Source organism: Leopardus geoffroyi, chromosome C3, assembly GCF_018350155.1.
Source record: "Leopardus geoffroyi isolate Oge1 chromosome C3, O.geoffroyi_Oge1_pat1.0, whole genome shotgun sequence".
NCBI lineage: Eukaryota > Metazoa > Chordata > Mammalia > Carnivora > Felidae > Leopardus > Leopardus geoffroyi.
Genome location: NC_059338.1, coordinates 46,144,072 through 46,158,172, shown reverse-complemented (window position 1 = coordinate 46,158,172; position 14,101 = coordinate 46,144,072). Strand labels below are relative to the sequence as shown.

General features: G+C 36.2%; 1 protein-coding gene across 4 annotated transcripts in view; it reads left to right on the top strand.

The window, feature by feature from the left end:
- Positions 1–10,816, top strand: part of TRMT1L (tRNA methyltransferase 1 like) — a 40,253-nt gene extending 29,437 nt beyond the window's left edge. For 3 of the 4 annotated variants that reach the window (XM_045452685.1, XM_045452687.1, XM_045452688.1), the window contains 5 exons: positions 4,582–4,660; positions 6,984–7,147; positions 7,657–7,719; positions 9,393–9,519; positions 9,621–10,816. In XM_045452685.1, the coding sequence (XP_045308641.1) occupies positions 4,582–4,660; positions 6,984–7,147; positions 7,657–7,719; positions 9,393–9,519; positions 9,621–9,873 (686 nt within the window). In that variant the 3' untranslated portion in view covers positions 9,874–10,816. The remainder of the gene's footprint in view (positions 1–4,581; positions 4,661–6,983; positions 7,148–7,656; positions 7,720–9,392; positions 9,520–9,620) is intronic. The other variant, XM_045452686.1, reaches the window with a different exon arrangement.
- The last annotated feature ends 3,285 nt before the right edge of the window (positions 10,817–14,101 follow it).

Sequence of the window (14,101 nt, the reverse complement as noted above, 5' to 3'; positions counted from 1 at the left end):
TACAGTCACCACACTGTACATTATTAGATCCCCAGAACTTCTTCTCTTTATAACTGAAAGTTTGCAGCCTCTTACCAACATCTCTTCATTTCCCCTGCCCCCAGGTCTTGGCAAACACCAGTCTACTCCTTTTTTTGGAGTTCAGCATTTTTAGATATCACATATAAATGAGATCATAAAGTATTTCTGTTTGATTTCTTTCAGCATAATGCCCTTAAGATTCATTCACGTCACAAATTGCAGGATTTTAATCTTTTTTTGTGGCTGAATAATATTCTATTATATATGTACCACATTTTCTTTTTTGAGTATAGTTGACATACAATGCTACATTAGCTTTAGGTGTACAACTTAGTGATTTGACAAATTTATACATTATGCCACAAATATAGCTACCATCTGTTCCAGTACATCACCATTACAGTATCATTGATTGTATTCCTTATGCTGTGTCTTTTATTCCCTTGACTTATTCATTCCATAACTGGAGGCCTGGAGGCCTGTATTTCCCTTTCCCCTTCACCCATTTGGCCCAGCCTCCCATCCCCTCCCCTCTAGCAACCATCAGATTTTCTCTGTGTTTATAGGTCTGACTCTGCTTTTTGTTTATTCATTTCTGGGGCTTTTTTTAGATTCCACTTGTGAGTGGAATCATTTGTCTTTCTCAGTCTGACTTACTTCATTTAGCATAACACACTCTAGGTCCATCCAGGTTGTCTCAAATGCTACAATGTTGTCCTTTTTTATGGCTGCGTAATGTTCCATTGTGTGTGGAGATATGGAGATGTATATATATCTCCATAATTTGGCTATTTGTAAATTTGGCTATTGTAAATAATGCTGCAGTAAACAGAGAGATGCATATATCCTTTTGAATTAGTGATTTTGTATTCTTTCGGTAAATACCTAGTAGTGGAATTATTGGAGCATATAGTATTTCTACTTTTAATTTGGGGGGGAACTCCCATACTGTTTTCCAGAGTGACTATACCAGTTTACTTATTATTTCTTGTCTTTTTGAGTTTAGTCATTCTGACAGGTGTAAGGTGATGTTATGGTTTTGATTTGTTTCCCTGATGATTAGTGATGTTGAACATCTTTTCATGTGTCTGTTGGCCACTTGTATGTCCTCTTGGAAAAACGTCTCTTCAGGTCTTCTGCCCATTTTTTATTCATATTGGTTTTTTTCGGTGTTGAGTTGTAGAAGTTCTGTCTGTATATTGGATATTAACCCTTTATTGGATATATCATTTGTAAATATTTCTCTAATTCAGTAGGCTGAATTTTTTTGTTCGTTGTTTCCTTTGCTATGCAAAGCTTTTTATTTTGATGTAGTCCTAATAGTTTATTTTTTGCTTTTGTTTTCCTTGTCTCAGGAGATATATCTAGAAAAATGTTGCTACAGCTAATGTCAGAGAAATTACTGCCTGTGCAGTCTTCTAGAAGAGATGGTTTCAGGTCTCACATTTAAGTCTTTAATCCATTTTGTGTTTATTTTTGTGTATGGTGTAAGAAGGTGGTTCAGTCTCATTCTTTTACATATAGATGTCAAGTTTTTCCAGCACCATTTTTTGAAAAGACTGTCTTTTTCCCATTGTATATTCTTGCCTCCTTTGTCATAGATTGACCATGTAATTGTGAGTTTATTTCTGGACTCTATTTTGTTCCATTGATCTATGTGTCTATTTTTGCGTTATTTTTTCTCGATAATTTTCTTCTCAAAGTCTCTTTTCTGTCTTCCAGGAAATAATTTTAGCTATATATTGGATCTTCTAGATTGATCCTCTGTTTTATTTTAATAATCCTATTCATTTCTTTGGCATTTAGTTCTCCTTTATAGCTATCCCTGATTATTTTCCAACTCTTCTTTTTAAATTTTTGTCATATTTTGTCTTTTTTTAAGTTACTTCATATTTTCTTATTATTTCTTTTTTAATAGTGTCCTGTTCTTATTTCACAAGAATCTTGGTTCAGCCTTATCCAAGATTAACTTCATCTTTTGGAACGAGGAAGCACAGAGCCTGGTTGTGGGTATTAGAGAAGGAAATCTAGGGGTCTTAATTGAACCCCTTCAAAATTTTTAGCTAGACCTCTTTTTTGCAGTACCAACCCTATACCCATCTTTCGAGATGATCAGTACCTTCAATTCTCAGCTCTTTCTGGAGTCCCACAACACTAGCGGTCTTGCTGTTTTGTTGGTAGCCTTCTGCCCATCTAATCTGTGCTAAGAATATTGGTTATAGTTGAGTATATTTTATATTTAGGGGAGGATAGATTTTTTAGTCTTGTATAATTGTTGCTGTTATTTTTTCTGTTCCCTATTTTTCTGTATTGTAATTTGGTTCTCTGTCGTGGTAGATCTCAAATGTCTGATGGTCTTGGTGCTCACTGAAAGTTGTTTGGAAGCACTGGAGTCAGGGCTTGTAAACTGATGGATTTTACCGTATGTAATGAGAAGGCACCAGTTTGTCTTGTCACTAGGAGACCCCCCAAATGACAATGAATAATACGTATTCAGTCTTTTTTCTTGGATTGGTAATTTTTTCTAGAAAAATCTTTGAATCTTCCACCAGCCTTCTAGGAGCCATGTTGGGGAAAGGAGACTTGGAAGATCTTACATTTATGATGTCTTTACTTAATGCCTCTTTTCCTAAACCTCCTTATTCTCAACTGTGACTGCTGCCCCTGGTTCCAGATCCTCAATGGTTCAGCCTTACCCAAGATTAACTTCATCTTTTGGAACGAGGAAGCACAGAGCCTGGTTGTGGGTATTAGAGAAGGAAATCTAGGGGTCTTAATTGAACCCCTTCAAAATTTTTAGCTAGACCTCTTTTTTGCAGTACCAACCCTATACCCATCTTTCGAGATGATCAGTACCTTCAATTCTCAGCTCTTCTGGAGTCCCACAACACTAGCGGGCTTGCTGTTTTGTTGGTAGCCTGTCTGCCCATTTCAGGCTTAGGCTTTAGCATTCTCTGGCCTGCTAAATCAGTTATCCCCTTGTGTACCTTATTTCCACTTCTAAAATTTTACTGACCTCTCTCATCATCTTGTTACTTCCTCCCAATTTCTCATTTGGTTCGATTTTTATTCCTTTGTTCTCATTTTAATAATGCTTTAGGAGACAGCAGAGATAAAGTACACGTTTAATCCATTGCATTTAAATAGAAGTCTCCAAATATTTTTAATTCCTCATCTAGAATTGTCTTCACAGCCTATATACCAATGACCTGGACATAACTAGTTTTCTTTCTTTATTCCTTCGTTTTTTGCTACTAGTAACTTGAAATGATAGCCCTGACCTGTCAAAGAGGGAATTTGCTATTGCTGACCTAGCACTTAGAAATCCTAGGTAAGGGGCTTGGGAAAAGACATAGGTTGGTATGATGGGAGCATTTTGTAGATGCATCAAGAAACAAACTGACTAATAATTCATGTGTGTGCTGCCGCCTGCCTGTGGTAAGTGGGTATAACTGAAAGAACTGTAAATATAAATTACCCTAATTTGGATAGTACTGCCTATAGTTTTGTAGTTTAGTTATTTAATGGTTCCAGGAAAGACTTCTTGAATATATTCATATAACGTTGGAACATAGTTCTCAACAAATTTAATGTTGATGATAAGGCTTAGAGTTCAATAATACTGAAAAGTCGATCTAGTAGAAACAGTGAGGGAAGAAGCCTTTAAGTAAATCTAAAATAAGATCTCGTATCTGTGCATTATGGCATTTAATTACGTTGAGTAACAGTGATGTTGGATAGCAATGGGCTATAGACCTATGGCCCTACCAAGTAATTCTGAGTTCTGAATATATCTAGAACTGATTGATCAGATCAGGCCATTCCAAGAAAGTGGATGATAACCTAGGAATGCCCTGGGGGAACTCAGTTGGAGAGAGTCTGATTTAAAATGACTATTCTGGGGCTTAAGTGAACTGAATAGTCCATAGTAAAATATTGCCCCATTTTTGGAAACTAAGAATAATGCTAGTATTTCCCCAATTTCCTTGTGATTATAAGGTCTCACACTGTTCTTTAAACTGAATTAAGATTCTTCTAACCTATTTGGGGGGCTGAATATGAATCAAGCCTAAGGAGTAATTTGTTTTCTTTCCAAATGCAGAAGTAACTAATGAGAAATGTCTTTATTTTGATGGGATGTTGGTTACATTTATTAAAACTCAACCTTTTCACATAACACGTATAAATTTTATTGCATATAATTTATACCCCAATCAGTTGATTTTAAATGAGTATCTTGTGGACTTCTAGACTTTCTCCTACTTAAATTGTTTCATGTAGCATAGTGACTAAACCCTAGTAGAAGTTTTGCCTCTAATAAGCCATTTGACCTGGATTTCTATGACCTCTCAAGTTTTAATTCTCTGATCTGGATAATTGAGATTTTAACAGTACCTACTTCAAAGAGTTGTAAGGATTAAATTTTTTAAATGCATATAAAATACTTAGCATAATACCTGGCACATAGTAGATCCTCATTATATAGTAGCTGCAAATTATTATTAACAATTACTGTTTACATTGTCATTTCTCCTTTGAGTTCTCTTTATATTTTCACAGAAAACCCATATAGACAGCTGCCCTGTAACTGTCATGGAAGCATGCCTGGAAAGACAGCAATAGAACTTGGACCTCTATGGTATGTGCTTAAGCATAAGAATATACAGATGGTTCCTGACTTAGGATTTTTTGACTCTATAGTGGTGCAAAAGCAATACACATTCAATAGAAAGTGTATTTCAAATTTTGCATTTTAATCTTTTCCCATGCTAGCAATATGCAATACGGGTCCTCTCTCATGCTGGCAAGTAGCATTAAGTCACAGTTCCCAGCCAGGCAAACGATCATGAGGATCAACAACCAGTACCCTTAACAACCATTCAGTTTTTCCACTTCCAATATAATCAATAAATCATATGAAATAATCAACACTTTATAAAATAGACATTGTGCTGAATATTTTTTGCCCAACTGTTAACTAATTTAAGTGTTCTGAGAATGATTAAGGTAGTTAGGTTATGCTATGATGTTCGGAAGGTTAGTTCTAGTACATGCATTTTCAGCTTGTAATGGGTTTATCGAGACATAATTCCGTCATAGGAATTATGTTAAGGAAGGCCAGTATTCAAAATTGATTTACATATTGATTTATTATGTGTGGTAAAAGAACAAATTTCAATTTAATTTTTTTTTTAAGTCTAGGTAAATAATTATAATTCTTCTACCCCTATGAACCTAAAGTGTTTTCTGTTTTCAGATTTTTCTATACCATTATTCTCACAAGTTTGTGACACTGCTAAGAGATGGTGAGATCAAAAAGAGCCTGGCAGATCTGCAAACTAGATCATTCATTTCTGAATTAGTAAGAATGAGGCTTTTTTCAGCTGAGTTTGAAGAACTAGGATGTGATTATGAAATGATCACTGTAACTTCTTATAGAAGAGTCAACTGATATAAGAAGTCTTCAAGAAATTAGTTTTAAGTGAGAAGGACATGTGAAAGTACATGCTTTTGTTTTGGGTAAAGCTGTTTAGATGGGACTCACCTGCGAAGATTTCCTCACTCAGAGCCATTGTTCATGTCTTTACTCTCATGCACAGTCTCTTCCCCTTTCCCCAGATCCAGTTCAAATTGTGTCCTCTTTGAAGTTTCCGGTGTTTCACCCAAAATTTCTAAATCCCATTTTAGTAAATCTCACATTGATCATTCATTTGACACTTTAAAGTCATACATCTTTTCATATGTATTTGCTAACCAAATAGTAATAGCTGTCATTCATTGAGGATATACTTAGGATTTTCTGTGTGCTATCTCATTATTTCCCATAACAAGACTGAAAAATTTTATTTTCTATTTTGTGATGAAGAATAAGAGACTCAAAAGCAGTAATTACTCAAGATTACATAGATAGTAAGGGGTGGAGCCAGCATGTGAATTCAGGTTTATCTGACTTGGAATTTCATATTCTGTCCATTATACCAGTCATTCTCAAATTAAATGGGAAGTCGATGAGACTTACCCTTGTGCCATTTTTTAACTGAATCACCATCACCACTGTAATTCTCCTATACCTACTCCTGTCCCACCCCACTTTACCATACACAAGGTGGATTAAGATTTACTGACAAGAATATGCATTATGAAAACTTATGCTTCACACTGTGCGCCTTTCTAGGTCCTATCTAGATTTATAGGCTTTTATAGGGTAAACACTGTCTTTTATACTTTGGTATATCTTCCACACCCGTATGTACCACAGGGCTAGTAGTCTTTCACACCTTACCTGAGGGCTCAATAAATTCTTTGTTGATTTACTGTGAGTGAAATTTCCACAACTAATCCCACTAACTTAGAGAAATAACATGATAAAAGGTGTGGGCAAATAGAAAGTAATTTTAAATTAAACCATAAATTCTTGGGACGCCTGGGTGGCTCAGTTGGTTAAGCATCCAACTTCGGCTCAGGTCATGATCTCACGGTTCGTGAGCTCAAGCCCCTCATTGGGCTGTGCTGACAGCTCAGCGCCTGGAGCCTACCCTACTTCAGATTCTGTGTCTCCCTCTCTCTCTGCCCCTGTCCCCCTCTCAAAAGTAAACATTAAAATAAATCATAAATTCTTTAATTTCAGCATTTACTCCATCCTATAAATTAAGTTAGTTGTGATTAAATTATGGAGACTTTTTTTTTTTAAGTTTATTTATTTATTTTGAGAGAGAACATGTGTGGTGGAGGGCAGAGAGGAAGAGAGGATACCAAGCAGGCCCAAGCAGGCTCTGCACTCAATGTGGAGAGCCTGATGGGGGCTCAAATTCACGAACCATGAGATCATGCCCTGAGCCAAAATCAAGAGTCAAGTGCTTAGCCAACTGAACCACCCAGGTGCCCTGAGACTTTTATTTTTAATAGACATTTCTCAAACCCAGTTCTCTGTATTTTTTTTTTTTTTCTTTTTTCTTTTCCAGGTCAAGTTCCCTTTTCAATACTGGATTCCTCAAAAGAATGCTATTTGAATCTCTTCACCATGGTTTAGATGACATTCAGACCCTAATAAAGACATTAATCTTTGAATCAGAGTGTACTCCTCAAAGTCAGTTTTCAGTTCCTACGCCTTCAAATCTCAAGCAAGGTGACATTTACATTCAGGGCCTGAAATGAGTAACAATTTTATTAAAATATACATATATTTTTTTCTCATTTTAGTAGACTAAAAGAACTAAAAGTCTGTTGTGGTTTTATTATCCTATACCTGCTTTGTAGAGAGAGAAACCTTGGGTAATTCTGAGAATAGTGTGGTCGAAAATTTTCGTAATATCCATTGAGACACAGAAGCTGTACACTTTCACTCATTACAACTGTTTTTTGTCCTTTATTTTCTCTTTGGTATAAAATAGGCTTTTGTAGTTTTATCTGGCTGTTGATACAAGGGTGGGCCTATTAGACATTCTAGTTAAGTCATTAAAAGCAGCAGCTATTGTTAGGCAGTTAAAAATGTAAACCTTGTAGCCTGTTTTTACCACAGAATCTCGTATTTCATAAAAGCAGTGTGTATAGAATTTCGTAACCTTTTATTTAAAGTTTGAATTGTTGCTTAAGGTCATTCTGTAAAATATTGTTATTCTCATGTTTTTATTTTAGAAGAATGTGGTGTGTTTATTAAAACTACAGATGATACCACACCAGATAACTACATTGCACAAGGTATGTATATGTCCGTGTGTGTGTATATGTAAATATGTATGTATTGGTGCAAAAACGCAGTTAGAAGGGCAGGAAGAGATTGCTCTGGTGGCCTACTTTAAAATGCTTCTTTACCGTATTATACTGACAACATAACTATAGTAAAACTTGTTTATCTGGCATTTGCACAGTTCAGAATTTCTATTAACATGTACTTGTTCACATGTCTAATATATGGTGATCCCCTTGAAAGAACTAGAAGACCTTGAAGAACCATGTGAACCAAACTAAGCTCAAATTATATTTGATACAGTAGTAAAGATTCAGGTTTATTCTAATTCTTTTAAACTTTCTCATCAACATATATCACAATTCCATTAACTAACCATAAGACCCTGTTCTCTAGCCATGAAGAATTTACTATATAGCCTTTCTTATAATTTGGGATGTGTGCATGGACACTTTAAAATATGGTTGTATTAGGGATTACAAATTCGAATCCAAAGGATTTTAAGATTTATGTCAGTGTCTTAATGTCTAAGGTTTTGTTTTGCTCTTTAAAAGCTTAGATTCTAAATGTGTTTTGAATACTAATAAAAAGAACTAGATAGTGTTAAGACAGAGGAACAGAACAATGCCCTTTCATGTCACTAATGTCATTTCACAATTACAAAGCTAAAATATGTTCCCAATTTTCAGAAATCATACTTCTTTCCACATTGATCTTTTATTACTAACTTTTGAGAATTTAAATACTTGCCTGAGATAGGAATACATTTTTCTTGTAAGTTTAAGGTCAGATGACTAAAGTTAGAGTAAGATTTTGTCAAAGTAAATTGAGACCATTGTTGTAATAATTGTTCACAAGCACTGAAATTCTGAAGAGGAGAGTTTTTGCTGTAAATTAAATTGGGTGATTTCAAGTGCCTCAGTTAATGCACGTACAATATTCCTTTGCGTGTTTGTGCTACCTGTGAGAAGTAAAACTTGCCACCTTTTATAAAGTGAGGATTTGGTGGGGAGAGGGGATAGATTTGTTTTGCTTTCAGTGTGTGTAAGTGCTCATTTTTTGTGTAAGTAGCCCAGGCTAACATGACGCCTATACTGGAGGACAGTCGGACGGCCACATCCAGCCAGCATCGGAGGATACAGTGGCTGACAGGGTTGAAATGTCAGTGAATGACAGAGGACAGAATTACAATTTTTTTTAGTTGTTCAACATTTTAGTGTTGATCTTCAAAGCCAAGAAAACTTAAACTCCTTTTAATAGTGTATGGTTTAATAACTACTAAATGCTCCTTCCAATGGCCATGTTTAGTTGGCATCTTCAACTAATTTGCTAACATTCACAATTCTACTTAATCCTCAGTTGGGAGAGTAAAGGCATTATGGTACATTGCAATAAGCATTGGATTTAAGAGCATCATTTTACTCCTGTTTGTTGTGTAACCTCAGCCAGGCCACTCACCTTCAGCAGGGGTGTCTTAAATCCTTTTTAGAATAAAGTAAAATATAAGTTTTAAAAATAAAGTCTCTGAGCTGTTCTTATATATAAAGAGAATCAGACTAATCTCTATGGGTTCTCAAAAATTATTATAAGATTGATCAATATTTAAATCTTTCACAATAGAAAATATCAGGCCAAAAAGAGTCATTATTAAGGTGTTCTGATTTTTTGTATGTGTATGTTTCAGGAAAAAGAAAAGGTAATGAAACAGTCACAACTTTAGCCAAAAGGCAGAAGACTGATGTCAGTACTGAACATCCTCCCTTTTATTACAACATCCACAGACACAGCATTAAAGGAATGAATATGCCAAAGTAAGACAACCAGTGAATGGCAAAATGTATATGTTATATTTTAATGACATTGTGATTTACATAAAAATACAGAACCTTTTTTTTTCCTTTCCTTCCTGCAGGTTGAAAAAGTTTCTGTGCTATCTTTCTCAAGCAGGCTTTCGAGTGAGCCGAACTCATTTTGACCCAATGGGTGTTCGTACAGATGCACCTCTGATGCAATTTAAATCGATCCTTTTAAAGTACAGCACCCCTACATACACGGGAGGACAGTCGGAGGGCCACGTCCAGCCAGCATCCGAGGATACAGTGGCTGACAGGGTTGAAATGTCAATGAACGACAAAGCAGAAGCAAGCAGTTGCAGAAGATGGTAAATGTAGTCAAGAGTTACTCCAGATGTCTGTCTAGATGGCCTGGTAGTTCTCTATACCAACTGTAGTTCTTTTTCTATTCTTTTAATTCAGTGGTGTAAAAATAAAAAACAGTGCTGTTTTCATTCAGAAAATTAGCAGTTTCTAACTTAGCTAGTTTGGGAGCTGTGCTTTCCAGTTTTTTCTTATTGTAAAGAAAACTTAAAATTTTAATGAAAACATTTCATATGAAGCCAGGTTTATGACTGAGATCACGCTACCATTTAGTAACTCAGAAAACTTTCACTTGCAAAGTGTTTGGAATTTTATGTATGTTATGGAACCATCCTTTACTGTTCTTAATCACGTGTCTACTTAAACTGATTCATGTCTTTGTTTAAGCACACAAAATGAAGCCAAAAGCCTTTTACGTATTACCCTAAATAGAACAATGCCCTTTCATGTCACTAACATTATTTCACAATTACAGAGCTAAAATGTGTTCCCAATTTTCAGAAATCATACTTCTTTCCACATTGATCTTTTAATTTATTACTAGCTTTTGAGAATTTAAATACTTGTCTGAGATAGAAATAAGTTTTTCTTTTAAGGTCAGGTGACTGAAGTCAGAGTAAGAGTTTGTCAAAGTAAATTGAGACCATTGTTCTAATAGTTGTTCATAAGCACCGAAATTCTGGAGAGTTTTTGCTGTAAATTAAATTGGGTGATCTCAAGTGCCTCAGTTAATGCACGTACAATATTCATTTGCTTGTTTGTGCTACCTCTCAGAAGTAAAACTTGCCACCTTATGAACTTACGAAGTAAGGATTTTTGGGGGGGTGGTGGGAGACAGATTTGCTTTGTTTTTGGGTATGTGTATGTGCTCATTTTTTTGTATAAGCAGCCCAGGCTAACATGACTATGAAAATTAGTAGAAACTCCATTAATAAATTTTGTTCTTGCTTCATTTGAATGTAAAAGTTTGGATAACAGGATTTGGTATAAAGTTTAGATTTTTGTCTCAAGGACTTAATCCATATTTACCCTGAATTATTTTTTAGAGGAAGTAACTTTTTATCTGAGCATAAAGCTTGGGGGATGGAGAAGAGTTATAACTGAAAAGGTTTTAAATACACTATGGAAGAAAAAAAGCACACCCATGACATATTTAAAGATCCAGGGAGTGAGATCAACATAGTAGATGAGCAGAAATAAAAAAAATTCTTTGTGTTGTTATAGCATAGTCCTAGGAGGATGTGTTTTCTCCTATTAGTAGAATATTTAAATAAATGAACAGGTGAACTGCAAGTGATATACTAGAATGACCCCCCAAAAAACCCTGTAACTTTTGCCAGTTAAAATTATTACAAATGAGCACAAAAAGAAATAAAAGTTATTACTTGTTTATATACTTAAAAATTACTATAAATCCACAAGGCAAACCAGCGCTTGGACCATCTGTACATATTGTTAAATTGAGTATCCGTCTCAAATCTTGCCAAATGTTTATCAGCATGACATAGTTTGATCAGTGATAACGTTGGGCTTTATGCCAGGAGCCTAATTTGATAGAGAAATAATATATAAATTACTGTTATTTAAAATATATGTTGTGTTTTAATTTCACATACACAGATTTTCCAAAGAAAGGTGTGGTGAGAAGTAGTCAGGAACTCTGTTAAGGTAATGTTATCAACCTAAAGAGGAAATACTTTTAAAATTCCAAATAATGCTACATTAGCGCTTTGTCCCCATTAACTACTGTGGTAGTTTGGGGCATGCAGATGTTGAGTGCATTGTAAAATAGTATCAGTTGTATTGCTCCATTAAATTTTGATTAATACAAGCAGCCAGTTTTTACTCTACCATCAGGAAACCAGTGTGTTGACTCTGCTACCTGCTTACGTCACTACTCTAACCATACACTTGAGAAATAGAAGAAGGAAAGAAGAAATGGGGTTGGGAGCCAACGTGGTGGATTTGGGTTAAAACCCCGTTTATCACCTGAGTTCAACCAGACTCCACTCTGAATAAATGCATGATGTTCTGGTTTCCAGAAATCAGAAATTAAGACCAGTTCAGTAATCCCAAAAGGTCTAGGAATTTCTTTCCTCGGTGCATAATTGCTCTGGCAAATGGCCCAGGTTACTCTGGAGAAGGCTAAGAGGAAAATACCTATCATAGCCTTGTGATGTTTTGGCAGGGTCCTTTCTCAAAGTGCTCTGAAAATACGAATTAAATCAGGCCTGGGAATTGCTAAGGTATCATGACAACTATTGTGGCTCAAGTCAGACCTGTAGTTTTCAGTTATATAAATCAAGTAGGGCCACTCTGGCCCTTTAGATCACATGACCAATTAGCCAAAGCCAAAAAAATCCTAGGTCAGACTATACTGATCATCCTGTCAGTCCTACTGCCTGTTATAGTAACTCTAACTATGTACACCTTTCTGGGCCAGCAGTTAAGGGAAGTAAGTTTCTGACACACTGCTGCTTGGGCAATGTCCACTGAATAATCATCTTCCACAGGCATCCCTGGCCAATTGACATACTATTCAAGGATGCCCTGCTCACCACTGTATTTTCCAAGCCTAGGTAAAGAGAGCTGACCAGGCTCTTGTGAGATATATAGTGAGACAGTGGTGAGCAGATCACACATAATACATTCTCTCCAATACTCCCCCTTTTAAGTCTTTGATTTCCTTTCTCTACATTATATCACAGCATTTCTAACATCCTCCCTCCAGTTTAGATGAGCCAGTCCTGAGTTTTTCTTTCAGTCAGTAAACAGAGCCACATCCCACAACATCCCACAAGCTGACAACTGAGCCAGAATTTCGGGTACAAGTGTACCCATATCAATAATTTAACCCAATTTAAAATTACATTCCTGCAAGACCCAACATAGTCTATTTCCACGGGTATACTCCACATATCATTAGTATATATGATCAAAAAAACATTCTTTCAGGTCACACTTCGTACTTGTCCCCAAGGACATGCTGGGATCGGACTCTATATCCTGCAGGCAATAAAGGATTGTAGCTACCTATACAGCAAACGGGCTGCTTTTTGCAAGGTAACTCCTTGAAGTGCACTTAAGGGGTCATCTGCCAAGGCAGCAGACATCCAAGGGGCTTCTTCCATTTTCAGTGAGGGTTAGTGCCGTTAAGGATTTAGGATACTCATTCATCCAAATCTTTCCAAAATTTTTATTCCAATTCAAAGAATATTGCTGTTTACTGACCAGTATCTTTACTCTCACTTGAAAGACTCCACCACACAGCAAATTCAGCCAATTTACTAGAACAAACTTTCTATCCAGTATCTCAGGCTTAAAGCTACAGGGGAGGTTGGAAAAGTGAGTACCTCACAATTTTAGTCTCCATACAGAGATTGATTTTTCCTCTTTAGGGAATTCACAAAGCCCAGGAAGAGGTTACAAAGGCTGAACATCTTTAAAAAAAAAAAAAAAAAGTGGGGGCACCGAAGTGGCTCAGCTCAGTCTATTCAGTGTCCAACTCTTGATTTCAGCTCAGGTCATGATCTCAGTTTGTGGGTTCCAGCCCCACATCACGCTCCGTGATGACAGTGCAGAGCCTACTTGGGATTCTGTCTATCTCTCTCCCTGCCCCTCCCCTGCTCATGCTGGCATACTCTCTCAAAATAACTTTAGAAAAGTATTAATAAAAAAAACAGTGACTGCATTTGTCTACAACACCTTGTCATCCACAGCTATATGATCCCTTTCTCTGCCGCCACCCTTTCCGCACCCAGAAAGGACCAACACCCCCCCCCCCCTTCTAGCCTAAAGATCCTTTTCTAGCTCTCAAGTGTAGATAAGACTGTTAACTTTGAAATGTGAGTAAACTGAATCTGAATTATCCCCAAACTGTAAACTTCAACCTACTTTATGTAGGAAAATATTTCCTAGGAAGTGGCATATTAACTGCAATAGCTTGTATTTATGAGATTTAGCACTGCACAGTGTTGTTTCTACACAGATTATATCCTATAAATTACAGCAAGGCTAAGCGAGATTAATTTATTCAATGCCATTCTAAAACTGGCAGGTGAAGGAGCCAGGACCCAACCCCAGGCTTACCTAAGTGCTCTTGCTTTTAGCCACTTCATGATCTATCTTCAGCAAAGGACATACATATGTAAGACAAAAGTGGAATTGTAAAAAAAAGTGTAATTATAAAAAAAAAAAGGCAGTCCCATAGAAAATTCTGATACATAATTACAAAATT